Source organism: Rhinocladiella mackenziei (genome assembly GCF_000835555.1).
Source record: "Rhinocladiella mackenziei CBS 650.93 unplaced genomic scaffold supercont1.1, whole genome shotgun sequence".
NCBI lineage: Eukaryota > Fungi > Ascomycota > Eurotiomycetes > Chaetothyriales > Herpotrichiellaceae > Rhinocladiella > Rhinocladiella mackenziei.
The window spans coordinates 3,507,215-3,527,288 of record NW_013550604.1 but is presented as its reverse complement, the minus strand read 5'-3'; the positions used below and the strand labels follow the sequence as shown (position 1 = coordinate 3,527,288).

At 51.6% G+C, this 20,074-nt stretch overlaps 8 protein-coding genes across 8 annotated transcripts; 3 read left to right on the top strand and 5 right to left on the bottom strand.

Moving 5' to 3' along the window:
* Positions 1 to 600: 600 nt before the first annotated feature.
* On the top strand, positions 601 to 3,250 carry Z518_01248 (acetoacetate-CoA ligase; the record flags this gene model as incomplete). Its single annotated transcript, XM_013421849.1, has 11 exons — positions 601 to 697; positions 790 to 893; positions 956 to 1,190; positions 1,254 to 1,527; positions 1,581 to 1,719; positions 1,770 to 1,850; positions 1,904 to 2,028; positions 2,089 to 2,153; positions 2,211 to 2,567; positions 2,637 to 2,706; positions 2,761 to 3,250. 11 exons carry the CDS (start codon positions 601 to 603, stop codon positions 3,248 to 3,250), a joined length of 2,037 nt encoding a protein of 678 aa, XP_013277303.1.
* A 146-nt stretch (positions 3,251 to 3,396) lies between these two features.
* Positions 3,397 to 4,260, bottom strand: Z518_01247 (uncharacterized protein; the record flags this gene model as incomplete). Its single annotated transcript, XM_013421848.1, has 1 exon — positions 3,397 to 4,260. One exon carries the CDS (start codon positions 4,258 to 4,260, stop codon positions 3,397 to 3,399), a length of 864 nt encoding a protein of 287 aa, XP_013277302.1.
* Positions 4,261 to 4,796: 536 nt separating this feature from the next.
* Positions 4,797 to 5,913, bottom strand: Z518_01246 (uncharacterized protein; the record flags this gene model as incomplete). Its single annotated transcript, XM_013421847.1, has 2 exons — positions 4,797 to 5,792; positions 5,848 to 5,913. 2 exons carry the CDS (start codon positions 5,911 to 5,913, stop codon positions 4,797 to 4,799), a joined length of 1,062 nt encoding a protein of 353 aa, XP_013277301.1.
* Positions 5,914 to 6,965: 1,052 nt separating this feature from the next.
* Z518_01245 (uncharacterized protein) lies at positions 6,966 to 7,766 on the top strand (the record flags this gene model as incomplete). Its single annotated transcript, XM_013421846.1, has 1 exon — positions 6,966 to 7,766. The coding sequence occupies one exon, from the start codon at positions 6,966 to 6,968 to the stop codon at positions 7,764 to 7,766; it is 801 nt and encodes a 266-aa protein (XP_013277300.1).
* Positions 7,767 to 8,421: 655 nt separating this feature from the next.
* Z518_01244 (uncharacterized protein) lies at positions 8,422 to 8,898 on the bottom strand (the record flags this gene model as incomplete). Its single annotated transcript, XM_013421845.1, has 1 exon — positions 8,422 to 8,898. One exon carries the CDS (start codon positions 8,896 to 8,898, stop codon positions 8,422 to 8,424), a length of 477 nt encoding a protein of 158 aa, XP_013277299.1.
* Positions 8,899 to 9,611: 713 nt separating this feature from the next.
* Z518_01243 (uncharacterized protein) lies at positions 9,612 to 11,353 on the bottom strand (the record flags this gene model as incomplete). The annotated part of the gene is made up of 2 exons (XM_013421844.1): positions 9,612 to 9,875; positions 9,950 to 11,353. The coding sequence occupies 2 exons, from the start codon at positions 11,351 to 11,353 to the stop codon at positions 9,612 to 9,614; spliced, it is 1,668 nt and encodes a 555-aa protein (XP_013277298.1).
* Positions 11,354 to 12,870: 1,517 nt separating this feature from the next.
* Positions 12,871 to 14,435, bottom strand: Z518_01242 (uncharacterized protein; the record flags this gene model as incomplete). Its single annotated transcript, XM_013421843.1, has 7 exons — positions 12,871 to 13,008; positions 13,068 to 13,329; positions 13,388 to 13,528; positions 13,582 to 13,651; positions 13,679 to 13,861; positions 13,917 to 13,944; positions 14,145 to 14,435. 7 exons carry the CDS (start codon positions 14,433 to 14,435, stop codon positions 12,871 to 12,873), a joined length of 1,113 nt encoding a protein of 370 aa, XP_013277297.1.
* A 1,379-nt stretch (positions 14,436 to 15,814) lies between these two features.
* Positions 15,815 to 17,648, top strand: Z518_01241 (uncharacterized protein; the record flags this gene model as incomplete). Its single annotated transcript, XM_013421842.1, has 3 exons — positions 15,815 to 17,011; positions 17,083 to 17,449; positions 17,524 to 17,648. The coding sequence occupies 3 exons, from the start codon at positions 15,815 to 15,817 to the stop codon at positions 17,646 to 17,648; spliced, it is 1,689 nt and encodes a 562-aa protein (XP_013277296.1).
* Positions 17,649 to 20,074: the final 2,426 nt, after the last annotated feature.

The window sequence follows — 20,074 nt, the reverse complement described above, 5'->3', positions numbered from 1 at the left end:
ACGGAAATTCGGAATTAGCATAGTACTTGTTTTCAAAAGGCCAAGAACGCTACGGAGCACCTATGGGCCCTCAAACACATGCATTGGCTGTAGCTGAGGACCACATGTACGCCGAGATCCGAGATTATGTTATGATAGCTCATGTTGCAGAATAGATCGCCGTTTTACAGCACAATATGGGCTTCTCGAAGAGAATTTGCTGCCAAAATAAACCGTGGCAGAGACCGAGAATTCCGCCTCGGATCCCCGCACTGAACTCCGGAGGTCAACGGCCCAGCCTCGCCAAGATGCCGAGTCTCTGGGGCGCAAGCCTGTGCCGAAGTGGTGGAGGTCTTTGGCATGCCTACATCGTCGTACCATTGATTCATCAGGCATCCGAGAAGCCAATTCTCTGGAACAGTGTGACGTGGAGCTTCAAGCTTTGAACTCCCTGTCAGTGGAGCGATCCAACACATGCGAAAATCCGTCTCGTGTGAAGCAGGGTGTAACTTCGCGCAAGTGACCTGGGAACCTCGAGAGGTCTTGTGATGATCACATTGACGTGCGAATTTCGAGGAGACGACTTCATCACTTCAAATGTTCTTGCTATATCGATAACCCATGGCTGCGATTCCAGCGTACACGCCACCCAGGGGGTTGCGGGCGGCCTTGGATGACTTCCGAGATCATCTGAGCCAGAAATACAATGTCAAACTGGGTAAGTACCACTGATGAGGGTTAGCATGAAACGCTTCGAGCAATTCTCCGAGTCTCATTCGGAAACATTTGGATAACAAAGTCTTCTAAAAGAAAACTATACCGACCTCCACAAATTTTCGGTCACTCGTTTGAATGATTTTTGGATGACTGCATGGGACTACTTGGGTGTTATCGCTTCAGTGCGGCCAGTTAAGGTGAATTCAGCATCATAGTGGGTTCTGCATGTCGAATCTTGCTCATTGGCAACCACCTTCAGGCAATTGATGACGATGCACGTATCGACGAATTTCCTCGATTCTTCCAGGGAGCGAAGCTCAATTTTGCGGAGAACATCCTGGGCAGAAATCGCACTGGTACTGCGATAATTGACATGAGAGAAGACAACTTGAAGAATCCGGAGAAATACACCTGGACTGATTTGCGAAAGCTTGTAGAGCTATATGCTGACGCATTAAGATCCTCGAGGCTGAAAAAGGGAGAGACCGTTGTGCGTGAGTATCCCCGGTCCATGAACCCCCCCTTACTTGCATTGGACCAAGCTTAACAACAAAAAGTGGTCGGCGGCAACTGTGTGCGATCCTTGTCTCTGCAATTGGCGACCGGTGCCCTCGGCGGCGTGTTTGCCTCTTTCGCGACGGATATTGGAGAAAAGGCGCTCGATGACCGTCTTCAAGTGCTTGAACCACGCTTCTTATTCGCCGAAACAATCTCCTCGTACAATGGGAAGAAGATCGACATCAATGAGAAGATCACAAACGTATTTGGGAAGCTAAAGGGAGGAGCTTGCGAACTTGTGCTTATAGGCCCTTCTTCGCAACCGGGTGATGGGTAAGCCAGAAATATCGAGATGGCCGCCGTGAAATTGCTAACTTGGAAGGAAGAATCTCTTTCGATACATTCCTGCTCAGAGGGACTGGAGCAAGACTCGAGTATGAGCAAGTTCCTTTTTCTAGTCCCTTTATCGTCATGTTCTCTTCTGGAACAACAGGCGCTCCAAAGGGCATAGTTCATTCTCACGGAGTAAGTACTCCTGAACACCGAAAAGATGACATCCCTGACTGGAGATTTAGGGACTTATCATGAACGGACTGAAAGAGCATGTTCTCCACCATAACGTGGACTCAAATGATGTGCATTACCACTACAGCGGCGTAAGGACATAATCTAGTCTTTCTCCACTGCTTCCTCCGCTGATTGTTTTCAGATTGGGTGGACTCTTTGGAATATCTCGTTGGGATCACTGCTTGCTGGATCAACCATGGTGCTTTACGATGGCAGCCCGTTCTTTCCATCTGCAGAGGGCCTTTTGCGAGCCCTTTTTGCTCAAGGGTAAGTCGGCAACATGGGTAGTCCAGCTGTGTCGAACGCACTAATAGGTGCCTGCGTTAGGGTGACGTCCTTTGGTGCCGGACCCCGATATTTTGCGGAGCTTCAAAAGTTGAATGTGAAACCGAGTAAGTACAAGTATTTTGTCTCGTCGACTAGGCCGACTGACCATAATCGTCCATCAGAGACATTCGCATCGAGCTTACGTACAATTATATCGACTGGGGCTCTACTTCCCGTGCCCCTTGCAAAATGGCTCGTTGAGGCATTTGGACCGGTCTACCAAATCAACATGTCGGGAGGGACAGAACTTTGCGGATCCTGGGTTCACGCTACGCCAACTCTGCCTTCCTACCCAGGCGAAAGTTCCGTTATAGCCTTAGGCATAGACGTAGCAGTTTTTTCGCCCGACGGCAAGGAGGTGCCCCATGGAGAGAGCGGAGAACTGGTCTGCCGAAAGCCTTTCCCCAATATGCCGACGATGTTTCTGAGAGACCCCGACCGCAAGAGATATTTCAGTTCATATTTTGCAGTGTTTCCTCGTCAGTTGACCTGTCGGCTCCCTGAAGGTGCTATATGCGTGGACAAGACTGACATTTCAAAATTGCTAGATGTCTGGACTCATGGGGATTTCATGAGAATCAATCCCGAAACAAAGGGTATATACATCCTTGGAAGATCGTATGACTTTGACCTCGTTCCCTCGCGCTCTGATATACTGACCAACCACACCAGTGACGGGGTTTTAAATCCCTCTGGAATTCGGTTTGGAAGTTCGGAGATTTACAACATCCTCCTTACACCAAGGTTCACGCCGTATATCTCAGACGCATGTGTCGTCGGCCAGCAAAGGAACCAAGCACCATACTTTGACACAACTGAGAAAGTCGTCCTATTCGTCAAGTGCACGCCATCAGCAAAAAGGTCGAAAGATCCACTCCAACTAGATCCCGATCTAGAACGCAAAATCCGCGACCAGATTGCCAAAGACCTTAGCAGAAGACATGTCCCCACGTTTATCTTCAGGGCAGCCGAAATACCTTATAACGTCAATGGCAAAAAGCTGGAGATCCAAGTGAGAGCCATTCTTTGTGGAGGGGAAGATGCCATGGCGAAATTGAAAGTTACCGAGGAAGAAAAGAGGGCCCTCGCCTCGTTTTTGCCATTTTACGATATCGAGAAAGTCGTTCAGCAAACAAAAGGACCGACAACCTCCAAACTGTGAAGCTCCAAACCCGGCTTCGGGGGAAGACATGACACCCATCCGGCCTTAGAAGCAGTCTCCGAGGAATTTGAGATGGGACTGGCGACGTCTGCATCGGTTTGATGCCAGAATACTGTAGACTTGCATACCCCCGCCTCTCTCCTCGCTCAAATCGTGCTCAATGCGATAGCTTTGACGTCTTCTAGTTCTCTCTGTCGCTTCTTGTGGCTTTCTGTAACCCTGGTATAACAATCTGGCCCCAATGGCAGTCTCAAGACGTGATCGGACAGCTGTTCGCCCATGCCAACGCCCACCACAACCTCGAATATCCTTTGAGCGGCTTTTATAGGGTCTGTAAACGTCGTGGGATTGATCGATTTGAACTTGCCAAGTGTCCGCGACACAGGACTTGGGCCTTCGCTATAGGCAGAGCTCGGTGGTACGAACTGCATCGTTGCATCGCTGAAAAAGTTGGTACGGAATCCGCCTGGCTCAACGACCAAGACACGTACCCCTAGGGGTCTGACTTCCTCTGACAGTGACTCCGACCAGGCCTCCAAGGCGAACTTGCTAGCCGAGTAGATGGCGCAAGTCGGCAGAGGGTCAACGCCAGCCACGCTGGAGATGTTGACGACCGTCCCTGATTTTCGAGACCTCATGAGCGGCAGTATTGCTTGGGTTGTCCGTACCGCGCCCCAGAAGTTTACGCCGAACTGTTCTTTTGCTCGGTCCTCGGGGATGTCCTCCGCTGCACCAAGAACGCTGTATCCGGCATTATTTACCAGAAAGTCGATGCCGTCAAACTCCCTCCACGCTTCTTGGAGGATCCTTTCAATTTCAACCTTTGGCGAAGTGACGTCCAAGGAGAGCCATCGTCCGTTCGGGTGGGAAGTTACTTCTCGAACGAGATCTGGAGTTTTACTAGGATTGCGAGAAGTCGCAATCACATTATGTCCCTGAGCGAGATTGTAGCGGACTAGTGCCAACCCGATCCCCGAGGAAGAGCCTGTTATAACCCAGGTGGGAGCCATGGGAGGCGATTAAGTGAAAAGAGTTTGATCAACCAAGCGCAGTATGTTCAAAGGGAAAGGCACATCGTTCTCAGGCACGAGGAGACTTTATAGCCAAAAGAGACTCAACGAGAATAGGTTATCGGGCGCACAAACGTTTTTCGTTAGAGAATTATCACGGGAGACACATAAAATTGGAGCTAGACATTGTGGCCGAAAGGTTCTTTCCTCCTGCAGCAATAACTTGTGAGTTGCAACGTAAAGCGTCTATACTGTAGTACACCTCGGGTTAAGCCTGTGGATTTCAAAAGGCGACTTGGCATAGCAGCCGGGATCACAGCTCAACCCAGCGTGTCTATTGTATTCTTCCCGTCTGGAACGGAACACTCGAAATGCACCAAAATGGGATAATATTATGGACATAGTAACGGGAGTAAAACTGACCTCACCCAGTACGGGACTGATGCCATTTGCTGACCAAGTAAGGTTGGAAGGAAAATGACTGTCCTGCTCATTCAATCCTCCGCACACTCCCACCAGCAAGAATACTATTCTCCTTACAGGGTCGCAGCTACCGGGCCAAAGCCGACTTTGGAGAAATCTGGCGTCCTCCCGAGAAGCCAGCTCATGCCTTCCAGTTGGTCTATCCGTGCCTTCGCACTCGCCTTCAACGTTGGGAAGAAGCTCCAATGTCCATGAGGAAGGCCGGGATAGACGTTCATCTTCGTCTTCAAACCGTACTCTTCTCTCAACACGCGCTCGTAGATGATGGCTTCGTCCCGGAGTGGATCCATTCCATCAACCTGGAAGAATGTTGGAGGAAGGTTACCGTGGCCGTGTGGATGGTTGAAGATTGCAAAGTTGACAGTGTCGTCAAAATTGGGCTGGTAGGCGCCCATGAACATATCAAGAGCGGCTTTTGGAATTACTGGTGCGTTGTGATTTTGTGTGCGGGCCAGCCAGAGTGGCCTATGCTTTTCAGGCATCTTGCCTTCGGGACATAATAATGGGATAGCTAGGTATTGTCCGGTCAATGGAGATGAGATTCCTTCATCCCTCGCCCGATGGGCAAGCACGGCAGCTATGTTCGCTCCAGCACTACTTCCACCAACAACGAAGCCGGCGGAGGTATCAGCATTCCAGGATTGCGCATTCGCTGCACACCATTTCAGAGCATCCCAGCAGTCGTTGGGCGCATAGGGAAAAGGGTACTCTGGCGCCAGGCGATATGCAATGGCGACGCAGGTGACGCCCAGCGCCAGCACAAAATTGCGACAGGTCTGCTCTTCTCCCTCCGGTGAGCCGAAGCAGAAGCCTCCCCCATGGATCATAACAATGAGGGGACTGGCATTCTCGGGTATGTCTTCTGGCTGAAACAGCTTTGCTCGATTGTTGTAGCCATCACGGGTAGCATATTGCAGCTCAGTAACTTTGACACCCGGAGGCGCCGGTCCGAGGATGCTTTTTGCGCGCTCGCTGTTCTTCGCATACACTTTGGCAAAATCATCGAGAGTTGAATAGTCGAGAATTGGTAGAGGGTTTGCGGTCAGCAGCTGAGAGAGTTCAGAGGATCAGCACATGCGTTGGGACCTCTTCGGTAAGACACACTTCGTTGAGCTCTGGGTCAATCTGACTCAGTTTAAGCAGATTCTCTACCACCAAATATTCCGCCATGCCGGCGACGGAGGATGCCAAAACTTCGCACGGCCGTTTCCTCGATATCGTGTTGTGGCTCGGTCGTACAAGGACCGCCCTGTCTAATGTATTGTTGTGAGGAAGCGCTAGCAGCCAGAAGGAGCAGAGATCTCATAAATGCAACTGAGAGTCTGCATTGATCATCATATCATGTACCAAGCCAGAAACCCACGAAGAATCATGGGGAGAAAGTCTTCGTATGGTGATTAGAAAGTCCGTTCTGGAGAATGCCCTCGCTTCCCAGACATTCTCGACCGCCGGAAAGGTACCTGCAACGGTGTCCATGGTGCTCCATGTGGCACATATTCATTGCGGCGTGGCGCAGGGCATCGGTATAGACGGAAGACGCCGTCTTTGCCCTTGTGGAAACTCGAAGGCGTCATGATCGGTATAGCTCGCTCCCCGGACCACTCCGTGATAGCGGAACCGGAAGAGAAAATCCGGACTCCTTCCTGCTGGAAAAGGTTTAGGCAACAGAAGTCCTTCATCGTTTGTCAAAGGCTTTGCCGCGCAATAGGGGGATCTCAAGGTCGGCGAGGGCGCATTGGTGTCTCATGGCCAACGTGGAGAAGTTAACCTGATCTGAAGTTTCGGCATCTGCTCCATCAACAAGGCATTGTATGACTGCAGCTCAACGACGGCAGTGACGTTAATCAGACCGTTTGACTTGTAAATTTCGCGTCGAAGTAGCGACGTCGTTGTGTTCGCCGACTTGGCGTCGGTGTGCAACTGCAAAGCCAGATCGCAACCGTTAGACAAAGCCAAATAGCACGGGCCACCCAACCTCTTCATTCCCACTACGCCGGAAGACGGCAACGATGAAAAAACTCGACAGTCATCCTGCTTCGTGCGCATGGCCGCGTCTTCTCTGCATGCGGGACAGGAGAGACCCCTGCTCGCGGGGTTTGAAGTCATCTTAACTCCATGTCTTCTTTGATACTAATGAATTAATAGGCAAATGACTGGAGCATTAGTTGCAGTGAGACGCGAACATCACGCTCCCAAGCTTCTTCCTCGCCATAGTTTCAAATATGTCCCCTTCCACCAAGTACAATTCCAAACTCCAAGACAAGCGCATTTTGGTCCTGGGAGGTACCTCTGGAATTGGATTTTGCGTCGCTGAAGCTGCCAGGGAATCTGGAGCGACTGTCCTCGTGTCAGGGTCTAACCGGTCCAAGCTCGAGAACGCCATTCAACGGATACACGCCAGCTGCCCAGGCTCACCGAAGGGTAGCCTCCGGGGATACGCGAAAGACTTGTCGGATGTGAGCACGCTGGAAAGCAGCCTGGCGGAGCTATTCGAGCAGGTCACCGAGGCTGGGAAATACAAGCTCGACCACATCGTCTACACGGCAGGCAACGTCGTCGGACTCGTCAAGCTGGACGACCTAGACACCCATATGATCACCGCGAACGGGATCATGCGGTTTTACGTCCCGATCATGGTGGGCAAGATCGCACCAAAGTATATGATACAAAGTCACGAATCCTCCATCTCATTCACCAGCGGTTACAGCAATGTGAAACCGCGGGCAGGTCGTGTGTTGATGGCTGGGTGGGCCGCCGGGGTAGAAGGTGTGGCACGCGCTCTCGCGGTGGACTTACGGCCCATTAGAGTTAACTGCGTTTGTCCTGGCGCTGTACACACAGAGTTGTTTGATCGGATGCCGAAGCATTTGCTAGATCCGCTGGTGGGGAAGTATGTCAGTGGAACTCTGACAGGGACAATCGGACAGCCGGAGCAGGCAGCGGAAGCGTATCTATATTGCATGAGGGACGCTTTTGTAGATGGGACGGTGGTGCACTCCAATGGCGGATACTTGTTGGGATGAAATCCTGGCACAGGTCATTCCAGTTCCATATGCAAAAAAGATTTCGAAGATCCTAGCACAGACAGAACGTTTTGATATTCCTGCGGACGGTATCTTGCTATTGCTGATTATATGCCCGCCTGTCTAGGTCATCAGCAGCCGCCTCCACCTTCACTGTTCCACTCTATCGCGGTCTCTTCCTGTGGGTATCTCCTCAATTCTTCCGTAAGCAGAACCCGTGTAAAAATGGCCAAAGAAACATGACAATAAACAGAGCTGTCAGACTTGTTCAAGCCAGTTAATGTCCACGTGTCAGAAAGTAGGTTGGAAGAGAGTGAGAGAAGGATGGAGATGGGGGACGAGATTCTTATAGCCGTCAAAAGCGGCGGCGCGCCCAATACGATTACCCTGGAACAGTAGCCCCCACTAACGGTCGTCGGGCCAAACTGCGAGGCACCTTGAGTTATCCTCAGAACTTGCCGTCCACTGTAGAGCGCTACAGTGAAAACAGCACATGACATCGAAATAGAAATGCCACTTGTATTCTGATTTTGCAGCACCCGTCTATTCTAAGAGCACGGAAGCACTTACTGACACATTCCGAATGCCCCAATGATCGCTGGAAGAGTGTACTGTGGCTGAAGAGTTCGAGAGCTGGCCGGTCCTGAGCAGCGGCTTATCCCGTAAAATATGGTTGAATGATACTAGCCGCGTAGTGGCTATTGCGTTGCTTATGCCAACGACCTTGATCCTCAGTCGACATACCTGTCTTGGCCATGTATGCAGTGAATAAAATCGAGCCCTGTAGACTGAATGGAAGATAGTCGCATAATATCGCAGTGCTAAAGAGGAGCTCTACATTGTCAGCGTTATCAATAATCAGGAGCCAACTACCACAAGTCTCTTGGCTCATTGCATTCTTGACAAGCAATTTAATATCCGCCCCGTCCTCCTCGATTCCCAGCACCTGGAGCCTCTGGCCAATCTCACGGTATGCATTCTCAAAACTGGTAAGATCTACGGCGGGAACCCAGGAGACGGAACAGTTTGGATGCTGATCGCCAACACGGAAAGTGGCCTCCAAAGTCATCTGAGTCTTGCCCACACCTCCGAGACCTTCGATGGCAGTCCATTGGCAGGTGTACTTGTCCATGTCAGGAGGACTTCATGGCGTGACAACACCAATTTGTCCGACACAATCTTCGATCGATGTGAAGGCCTCCATCACAATGGTGATCAAGAGTAGACGAAGCGGGAAAAACTGATGAAGGGTGAATTCTGACACATTAGACGGTTGACCCTGGAAGACGGCGAAGAGCTTATCGAGAGTATCATCAAGTGTATGTTGGCGCTCCGACTGCTTGGCGAATCCGAACCGTCTTGGAATGTTCAGGAAGAAACTGACATCTGGCTTTCTCAATGGATTAACCTATCCACCATAGGGAGTCGCAAGCTCAACATTCACCCTTGGAGACGTGCAATTGAGCATACAATCGCATGGATCGGGGGCCCAAAGGTGATGCATTGGACGATTGAGATCCGTGATTTGGCTACTGGCCTTTCTTCTGGCGGGCCCTTATTCAGGTCGAAAGCAATGAGACTCGCAGAAAAAAGCCGTTTCGAAAGATTCACATCGGGAGAACCGAACTCTGCGACGTTGAAATTTGGGCTGCAGGGAGGTTATAATCTGTCTTTTGTGGTGAGCGAAGGTCCCAGAAATAACGTCGTGATAGCAAGGCAAAATTCAGAACATTGCAGAGTACACACCGCTATGGGACAATGGCCAACAGGTCATGCTCGACCACTTCCTTCCCCTTGAAAGCCGCCGACAAACAACCTTCTTCCAGACTACCGAGCTTGTCTGGGCTATTCAAATATGTTGCCATCACGGCCTACCTCGCCCACTAGATGCCGGTTTCGTGAAGGAATATAGGTTCCAGCGAGGCGACAGATGGACACCGCCTTCACCACTTGCAAGACTCCAAGGGGAGGGCGGCTTCGGGAATAACTGTACACGTCATAGTAATAATCAGGGAGCACAGATGATTTCTTGGTCAAGAATTTACGACCAGGCATAGGAGCAATGGCAAAAACCCACTTGGAAGTAACTTCAGGCATGTCTCGTGTATCCTGACCGTTGCGGTTAGATTAGAAGGATGTTGTGGGCATATCCTTGCTTTACTTTTCTTTTTGAGGAATCACACCCAACTAGAAGCCCCGAGAGAATCCAATACGACGCACGGCTTGTGAACCGAATCAAACCAAGAACATATTGCCTGAGCATCCCGCTCGCGCCAGATCCGCGACAAAAACGTCTTGGTCGCTTCTTGTACGACTGGCATAAATCGATCAACGTACTCGTCCACGTCCTGGACTGCCTTGGCCCGTGCGACCGGGTCTCGAATCTCGATCGCAGCAATAATGAATGGGAGCGTAACAAACCGGATCGATCGTTGTGTCGTCCGTCGAGCCAGCTCGAGTTCCATAATCACCTCGCGCGACCAGATATCCGCCTGACTGTCCTCCTGTCCAAATTCGTGTTGCAGCCGGTGAGCCATCAGCAAGGCCGCCAATCGGTATACCCGAGCTTGCGCCAGGAGGTGGACCACTTCGGCCGATGAGAACTCATGGACGAAATGCTCCGGTTGGGATGGCTGCCATGCGTTCACGGCAGCCTGGATCCTCCCGAGATGCTGGTGCAGTATCAATATGAGACTAGCGTTGCTGGCGCCGACCAGCGAGTGGCTGATAACACAGAGATCGTAATAGTAGGGAAGCAATGGGAGGCAGAGCCCCAAGTGGCGATCCACGCGTTCCGGGGCCGGTGACTGGATCCTCAGTGTCGGCTTTCGGCGGTGGACCGTACAATCCATAGTCTCCAACAAGACAAGAAAGATGAGCTGAGGCTCTGTTTCGGGGATCGACGCGGCGGGCTCAATATAAGGCCTGGCAGCGCTGAGGCAGTAGTGGCAGATGTCGGATACACCAACGCCAATAGCTCCATAGATATACAGGGCCAATGCGATCCCCAGGGTAAGACATAATGCCGCATCCCCTGAACTGGCAACCGGCAGCGTGCGCAACGTTCTCATGGCGGAGGACGCATGGCGGAGATTCGCATTCACATCCACATCCATCGTTTTGTCGGCGTGGAATGCTTTCAACCCGCCCGCATAGGCAAGATAGGCATCTTTGAGTACTGGCAAAGCGGCCGGCAACGGGGCTTCAAACGACCGTTGTTCAGCATCTTCAAAGCTGGGGCTAACCACGTAGAACTGCAGGGTTTGGGGTTGGTATAGGAGAAACATCATCAATTCCCTCTCCTCCGGGCACAGGTCAGGAACATCCTGTAACCAGGCACCGACATCGCGTTGAGACTGAGCGCCCGTGCTTGACTGGCTTGATATTGTTTGGGGGGCCGGGTGCTCTCGACGTCGTGGTCTTCGACCGGCCGGTCGCAGTGGACGCACAGTCAGGCAAACTTGACCCAGCCTGTCGCACCTGACACAGGTGGAAGTCATCGACGCACGCTCGCACCGTTCCTTGAGCTCATAGCATCGGTCACATGCAGCCCGGACTCCACGGCGCCGAGGCGTAACCGATGTCATTCCAGTCCTTCGGATGGATCCAGCAAAGGGACCGGGTCTAGCGAGAGAGGGAGGGTGAAGGAGGGGTAATGTTATTCTGTACACCACATTTTGTTATTCTGTACACCGCTTTTGATTGGTCCGGATTTTTATTTTTCCGGTTATCTGCGCAGTTCGAAGATACGTGATGTCACAACACCTAAGTCTGCCTATATAGAATGCAGAAATGATGGTTAACGATGGTATCCTCTGCACGGTCGATACCTCGTGCTGACTAAGGTAACAAACCAGCGCCCATAGGCTTGGGTGGGAACCGCCCATAAGCGGGGCAGTTGCCCCCCGGCTTATGGGCGGTTTCCCCCCGGTTCATGGGCGGTTTCCCCCTCCGGCTTATGAGCGGTCCTCCCAAGCCTATGGGCGCTGGTTTGTTACCTTAGTCAGCACGAGGTATCGACCGTGCAGGGGATCTCTACACAAATCCGGCTGTGTAGGCCACAATAATTTACAAAGTATACAGAGAAGCTCAAAATGCACGGTACTTATCTACCAAGGAAAAGGGAATCAAATGTGTTTATTGCTTCGCAACCACCTATAACGGGGAGAGTTTAACGCGTCACCCCTCCACAGCTACGCCACTTACTAGTGTTTTCTCGCCATCGCCGGGCCAACGGCAACAAGCTCTGTTAGCGCGGTGTACAGAATAACAGGATGAGAGCGTTAAGTGTACAGAATAAGGCGAGAGAGAGGTGGTGGTGTACAGAATAAGGAGAGTTGAGGCATGGTGTACAGAATAAGCAGGTTTTCCGGTGTACAGAATAACAAAAGTTGGTGTACAGAATAATACCCCCCGTGAAGGAGAATAGCAGTGATTCGCAAATGCACGTGCCAACAGGTACGGGTCTTCTCAGAAAGGACCTTCGATGACCAACAGCATACTCGTCCCAACGATCAGTTAGGAGCGAGGTAGGCAAGTGGTTTTGAAAACCTAAGAACAGCCTTTCGGAGTCTAAGGTGTAAGCTTACAACTAGTCTTCTCCGTAGCTTGTAGAACGCGGGAAAATCACCCTAGTCCGGTTCGGACCCATCTTGATAACCCAGTCTCCATGCGTTCAGAGGTCGGTGTCAACCATTCTAGAACTTCACAGGAGGTAGATCTGGGCTGTCAAAAATGAACATCTAGATCTCTCTCTACGATGGCCGAGGCTGCACACCTTACCATCTCTGTCCCTCTCCGATGCCAGAGCATATCCTACTTTCCATCCCGGACGAGGCCCTTCGTGATCGCTAATATTGTCATCCGACTCTCGAACAAGGGCCAGAACACGCACACAAACATGCTGCACCACACCCAAATGAAACTAAATATGCACCAGCCCTTGAATCCAGCGCGCGAGAAGATCCAACCTGACCCATAGAGCGAGAATGGGACCAGGATGATGGCGATGAAGAAAAAAGTGATACAGGACCAGACTGCGAGCCTCGTCGAGGCCTTGACGACCTTGGGATCTAGGAACTGGATGCCGTCTGTGGCGTGAAACTCAATCACCCCCTCTACCGTCTCCGACGGTGGGGTGCTGTTCAACGGTGGGCGATGTGCTGCCTTTCTCAGGATCCTTCCCATCGCTCATTCCCGGTTCAAGGTCTCTGCTCGAGGATGAGCTTTCAAGTTCGAGGATCTGTGTCGGAGCGGTGGCATCACCCACGTAGTACGGGCTGTGCCCTATAATCTTCATACTGTGGGCGATTGCCACCAGGCGTTGTACACAACACCGGTTGTGGCAACAGTAATACTGCCGCTCCGAGTTCTTGAGCTTACCAACCAGGTAGTGAGGCTCATTGCAAGAGCCGTCCACGGTGCGGCGATCGTTGCAATGGTTGACGTGCGTAGCCACATTAACACCATTGCTGGAGGGATGGCGGCGCCGCCCACAATGATTGCAAGGATCGTCAAGATCCAGGTCAGATTGATGCCAACGGCGTCAAGAATGGAGCAGAATCTGGAGGGACTTGGTCAGCCAAATGACCCCGATCACGTAACAGACGAATGTGACTTACACGGCCAGGACAACGGCGTAAATGACGATGCTGTAATGAGATATCTTTACCAAGTCCTCATTGGTCGCTTGTGGACGAATGTAGGTCTTGTACACGTCGAAGGTCAGCAGCGAGCTGATGGCGGCCAACTCGGTGCTGGTACTAGATGTTACCGCCATAAATAGAAGCAACAGCATCAGTCCGGCCCGATTTACCAAGTAAATGTAATGGCAGTTGCTGAGGCACTGAGGCCGGCACTATTTTGAGCGGCACTCAACGGGTTAGCTCAACAGGTTAGGATACGTCGGGAACATGGTGATCCGGTAAGAGCGGCGCAAGCCAGACCCATGGCCGTTGTGAACGCAAATGGGATGCCGCACCAGGCAATACCACCAACAATATACGCCTTAACGGCGGTTTCTGGGAGAGAGGCGATTGCACGTTGCCAATATGCCTGGTCAAGCCAGACATCAACAACACCTCCAAGGAAATGATCTGTTCCACCAGGGTTAACATCGACTGTTTCGCCATTTCGGAGCTTCCGACCTACCTATGGCAAATGGAACTCCCTTGGACGACTGGAATGTCAGATAGGTTCCCCGCCACGGGCATGTTCTCCCCTGCCTTCTCAAGCAGATCGTAAAAGTCATCTAGCCCCCCGAGCGGGCCATCTTCTTTGTAGACGTTGAATCCAAAGACAAGGATCGCCACGAACAGAATGACCGTGTGCGTGTAGTCCGCGATGAAGGTACTCCGCAGCCCGCCAGCGATGACATACACCGCCACGACCAGCGGGACCAAGAAACACGCGTCGTACACGTTCACACCAGAAGGCTCCGACAAGCAGATTCGTGGCCAACCCAAAAAAGAGATAAGTAACATGGGTGATATGACCATGCCGACTCGGGACGATTTCCGGAAAGGTATGGGCGCCGGCCGCATTGGCTTTGATCTTTATGGCTAGAACGCTGAAAAGAAGGATGCAGAAGCTGCCCAGAGCGCCATACCAAATGCCGCCGCAGACTCCGTAGGAATACGCAAACGTGGACGAGGTCAAGACCAAGTCCATGACGACACGATACCGGCAGTGATGAGGCCAGGCTTGACAGAGCGGGAAGCCGTGCTGAATTCCTCAGCGTGCTTAATGGAGTATGCTGTGAATCGATTCGGAAGTATGTGAGACCGAGCCTGGCAATCGTTATGCTTAGCTTCCGACCCTTGTACCAGACCAAGGAGAATAAGCAGCGGGCTCACATCATGAGCGCAAAGAATGCGCCAATACCAACGACGATGCCATATCCAACTCCTTGGTTGAGGATCCGGATTCCGTCCGTGAGCGACGACATCATATGAGAAGGAGACTTGATAAAATATAGTACTGGCGTCCTCCTTGGACATCTCCTGAATACGATCGGAAGCAAGACGAATATTTATACCATCGCATCTATTCACGAACGAACTCTCCTCGATCATCCATGACAAAAGCTTCCATCCCATACCGCTACAAAGGATAAGGATCTCGCAGCCGTATGCAAACTTGAGGTGGAGCAGATAAGCTGGAACACTCCCAGCGCCATTAGTTAGGATCATGATGAAGCTGTGCATCTGCCACATTGATAATCAATCCTCCGGCTCCGGTCCACGCGATTCCTACTAAAAGTGTTGCTCAGAAGACGGGAATGTGTTTACTAGATCGAAGCTCCGGCTGACCCAATCAGACGTCGGTCGGCACGGCTGGCGGTCGAGATGAAAACTGCTTTCTAGGACACGAATGGAAATAGAACGTGAATGCTGGTAGAGAGATAGGCTGGTAAACCTCAAAGAAGCAGGTTGCGAAGCTGCTGATTGGCCGGTGATCCGCGATAGACCGGAACGATGACCGGAGGATTTAGTCTCTTAGTACAGAGAGAGAGCGTTGAAGCTTGCACTTCGAGTGTCTCGAACCGCCCTGCGGATCCGACACAGAGAGAGAAACGAGAGATCTAGGCTCTCGCCAGATAGCAGATCCAATGAGGTCTCGTGTCGAAGAGATATCGATGGATGCGCGAGAGACGTCGCACCAGGATCCTACAATCCACGCAGCTCGACGACAGATGACAAATAGGCATGATACAGTATCGACTATCGAGTCATTCCCGACAATTGTGATGATCCGACAGATATAGTGGGAATTGGTCTTCGGGATGTCGTAGTCGGGGCGAGCCAACTGTCTTCTCAGCAGCATGAGCATTTTAGAACCGGAACCGGCGAAATCTCAAAGGACTTGAGTGCTCAGCTAGGAACCTATGCGCCTCCACGTCAGTTCCTCCCCGCAAGAAGCTTGGTGTACCATTAAAACAAAGAGTCGAGGCCTCGGAGTATAAGTATGCCAAAGAGGACATCCACCTTTACAGCAGAAGCACTCAACCCATTGACCCTCCACTCTTTCGGAAGTAGGACACGAGCAGCATGTCGAAAGTCTTCAAGAACTACAAAACCGTCGCGGCCGAGAAGCAGTTGGAACGCCAGAGTAAGATCCCCAAAGAGTGGCTACTTCCCTCCGATCAATACCATGGGGCCACAAATTTCATGCAAGTGCCGCGGACGTGTGGCATCTTGAGCGACACTGAATGCCAAATCACCTCCGACTTTGACGCCACCGCGCTTCTGGAGAAGCTCAAGGATGGATTTTGGTCGGCGGAACAGGTCACGGTTGCCTTTTGCAAGAGGGCGGCCATTGCTCAGCAGTTGGTTTGTCAACCTTCCTTCGTCTCGCGACATTCCTCTTTCATAAGCTCACCGGCGCGACAGACCAACTGTTTAACGGAGATTTTCTTCGACAAAGCCATCCAGCGAGCGCGTGCACTGGATCGCGAACGGCAAGAAAATCCTGAAAAGCCGCTTCGTCCCTTTCACGGCCTCCCAATCTCGCTCAAAGATAGCTTCCAAGTTTCGGGATACGATACATCGACCGGATTGGCATGTTTTGTCAACGAACCAGCAGACGAAGACAGTGGCACCGCAGCCCTGCTGCTTGAATTGGGCGCAGTGCTCTACTGCAAGACCAATCTTCCACAAACAATCATGACCAGTGATAGCCATAACAATGTCTTCGGCAGGACCTTGAACCCTCGCAATACGGCATTGACGGCAGGTGGAAGCACCGGCGGCGAGGGCGCCCTTCTTGCCCTTCGAGGAAGCGTGCTCGGTGTTGGTACAGATATTGGCGGGAGCATTCGTGTCCCCTCCGTCTGCAACGGCATCTATGGATTTAGACCCAGTGTCGGACTGGTCCCGCACGGGGGCGTGAGGGACCTCACGACTCCTGGAACGGATGGGGTGCGCTCGTCGGCCGGCCCCATGGCGACGTCGCTTCGGGATGTTGCTCTTTTCCTCAAAACCACTATGCTGACAGAAACTTGGCGGTATGACAGCACTGTGATTTCTGTGCCGTGGGTGAATCTCGAACCTAAGCAAAAACTTCGGATTGGCCTCGTCCTGGATGACTGTGTCTACACTCCTTCACCACCGGTTCGACGTGGCCTCAAAAAGGCAGCGGATCTTCTCCAAGGAAGCGAGAATATTGAGCTCATTCCTCTTACCTTGCCGAACGTCAAAGACCATTATGGCGACCTGGTCAGGTATTGGACATTGTTGGGAAGCGAAGTAAGTTGCAAATGTGGTTCCCCGGTGACAAACTTCGAGATAAATCTGACGTGAAATTCTTCCATCTCAAGAACTACTTTGAGCTCTTCGCCCGGACGGGGGAGCCCGAAATTCCTTCCCTCAAAGCCATTGGCCTCAATTCCTTCCCAGCCACCGATCTGCGCGGGTTCTTCGACCTCAACGTGCGTCGTCAAGCAGCAGCACGCAACTATCTCAAGCTCTTCCGTGACAATGGCATCGACGCGATCTTGATGCCGCCGGCCCCGCACACCGCCGTGCCCTTGGACAAATGGACGACCGCCACCTACACTGGCCTGTGGAATTATCTCGACTATCCGGCCATCGTCATTCCCGTTGACACGGTGTGTGAGTCCGACGTTGTGGATGACCCCAGCAATGCCAAATACGGCGCCGAGGATGCTCGCGTGTATAGTCTTTGTAAGCAAATCACCCCCCTCGAGTCCCCTAACCTCATGAAGATTGACAAACTTCTGACCTCTCTCACCTTGCAGACACAGGACCCGAAGATTATAAAGATGCGCCTATATGTGTGCAGCTGGTTGGGTACCGATATGCAGATGAAGCGTTAGCCAACACAGCTGCCCTGGTAGATTCGATCGTCAATGGCACAAAATAAGGTGGTTAATAGAGAGCCTGTTAGACGCTTTGATCCACGCCCTTAGTATATATGTGGTGATTTTTGAGCATGACGGCCTCGCTCCAAAAAGACAGACTCTTCGATTTAAATAATTCAACACCTCCATGGTGTGGTGCATTAACTTTTCATATACAAACATATGGAGTTCACACACGAGATCAGTAGTGACCGAGCCCCGGTTTTCGGATGTGTAAAAGGAATTCTTTTGCGCGCAGCTGTCCTAGCATTTCCCTACCCCTAGGTCTTCCCGTACTGCTCAAATGAGTATTTTCGCCTAGGGTGTTCTCCTTTCAGCTTGGGATCGCCACGTGTTGCATACGGGTTTTCTCGCGCAGTTCCCCCCTCGACCGGATAGTCCTGGCTGTATCCTCTCTTCTTCAGCTCCGGGATCAAAATGTCAACCACGTCCTCCCACGCTCCAGGAACGACCACATGGCCGCTGTTGAATCCGTCGACATCCCTCCACGACCCAGCGTTCCATCTCGTCTGCCACCGTCACAAGACTCCCGGCCAAAAAATGTGGCGCTCCCACCGATGGCTTGGAAATTGCCAAGGCCCCACGGCGTCCAGGTCTGATATCCGGCAGGCTTGTGATAGACGGGGCGCCACAATCAGCGAAAGTTTTCAGTCAGACAAGTTCAACTGAAGGCAGGTTTGATCAATGACCTCCCAATCAGTATAAGCAAGTAGACATCGACAATCGCTGGCTGGAGCATTACATTTACTCATTTAGGGCACCTAGACTAAATAGAGCCAGGCTGGACAACCCTCTTACCTCATATACGGTTGTTCCTGGCACAATAAAATATATACCTTGACGTTTTGTGCGTGGAAAAACTCTAATTTGGCGCGTGGATCACGTGACTACGCGAATGCCAAGAGTAAGCAGGCGTTTCCAGTTTGAGGCCTCTGGACTGGCTGGATCAGCCGCCATTGCGAGCACTACAATAGAGTACCGCAGCGTGGTTCATCACCGACCCTGACAGATTCTCTTGCAAATCTTTTGGGGATGTATCGGGGCAGAGTCTCCTGGCAGAGACTTGCCGAGCCTAGTTGTGCAGATGGCGAGCTATCCCCCACTAAATCGTACACAAATTGAGGTACCAAGAAATCAAAGTCGACGCACTTACATACCTGGGCTATTGGCAAGCTCTTTACCTCGTCGTCGCTCGATTCGTACTTTTTATAGACTCACAAGAGGCTCACAGGGCGTCAGGAAGGATTGATGTTTTGGTAACTCTCTGTGGTACACAACTCTCCGCCAAGGGTCTCTCCCGAGACATTCCCGATTTTTTCGGAGGATTTCGAAGGGGGTCATGTAGTTTCGAAGCGTGGGACGAACGCCGTCAAAGATCTTCACAAGCCTTGGCGTCACTACTCTACCAAAGTCAGTCGATCGAGACCACGTGACTCGCCAGACCTACCTCATACGGTCCAGTAACTTACATCACCGTAGTCTTTTGTTGATCACAACGCCAGAATAGGCAACGCTGGCTTGGCATGTCCCCTTCGCGTGTCACTTCTGCGGTCGTGTGCTTAGAGAGAGATGAGAGATGAACCGAGCCAATAATCAATCCTTCAACCGATTGAACAGAGACCATCAGCATCAACGCCTTGCTCTCACGTACTCTTCCTCCGCCGTCATACTCATCTTCATCTTCTCTTCTTATCACCCGATTTATCACCCCTCTGCTCCCCGTCTCTTCTCGTCACGCCCGGCCGTCCTAGGTGGCATCACGATGAGCACTTCTTCGGAATCGAACACGGGACACACCGGGTCAGGTTCTCAGGCTGCACAGACCTCAGAGTCCGTTCTGAAGCAAGAGGAGTTACAAGGTCTGAAGGCCGATGAGATTTCCGAGTTATTAGTACACTGAACCAGGAGAAAAGTCGGGAGGAGCGGCGGAAGAATGCAAACATCAGCAATCACCCATCCCACGCACGTTCTCCCTCTCAGACAAGTGCTGTTCTCCGTGCCTTGCAAAAAGATTGGAACAATACCTACTTTCCGCACTCCCTAGTTGCGCTACGGGATCTCATTCGGAAATACCAGCTACTCCGTATAAACCAGTATTATGCAAAGACCTTGGTATTTGTCCAGAGCAGTGGCATGGCTAAGTCGAGATTAGCATGCTTTCGGCCAACTCTGTCCTATGATCAGCTTCGTTCTTCGCGAACCTGGAACTTCCGGCTTTCCACCTTCCGATGAAGAGATTCTATCATTCTTGCGCGACAAGCCGCCAGCCGACATCCCCGGGCCGACCGTTAGCCAGGAACATCTAACAGGACATCTGGTGCTTTTCTGAAGACAAGAGAAGTCGTAGTGTGGAATCACACTCTCGCTATAGCTTTGCTTCAAGCTAGTTTCGAGATATGTAAGTTACATATTTTCTTTCTTTTTTTTT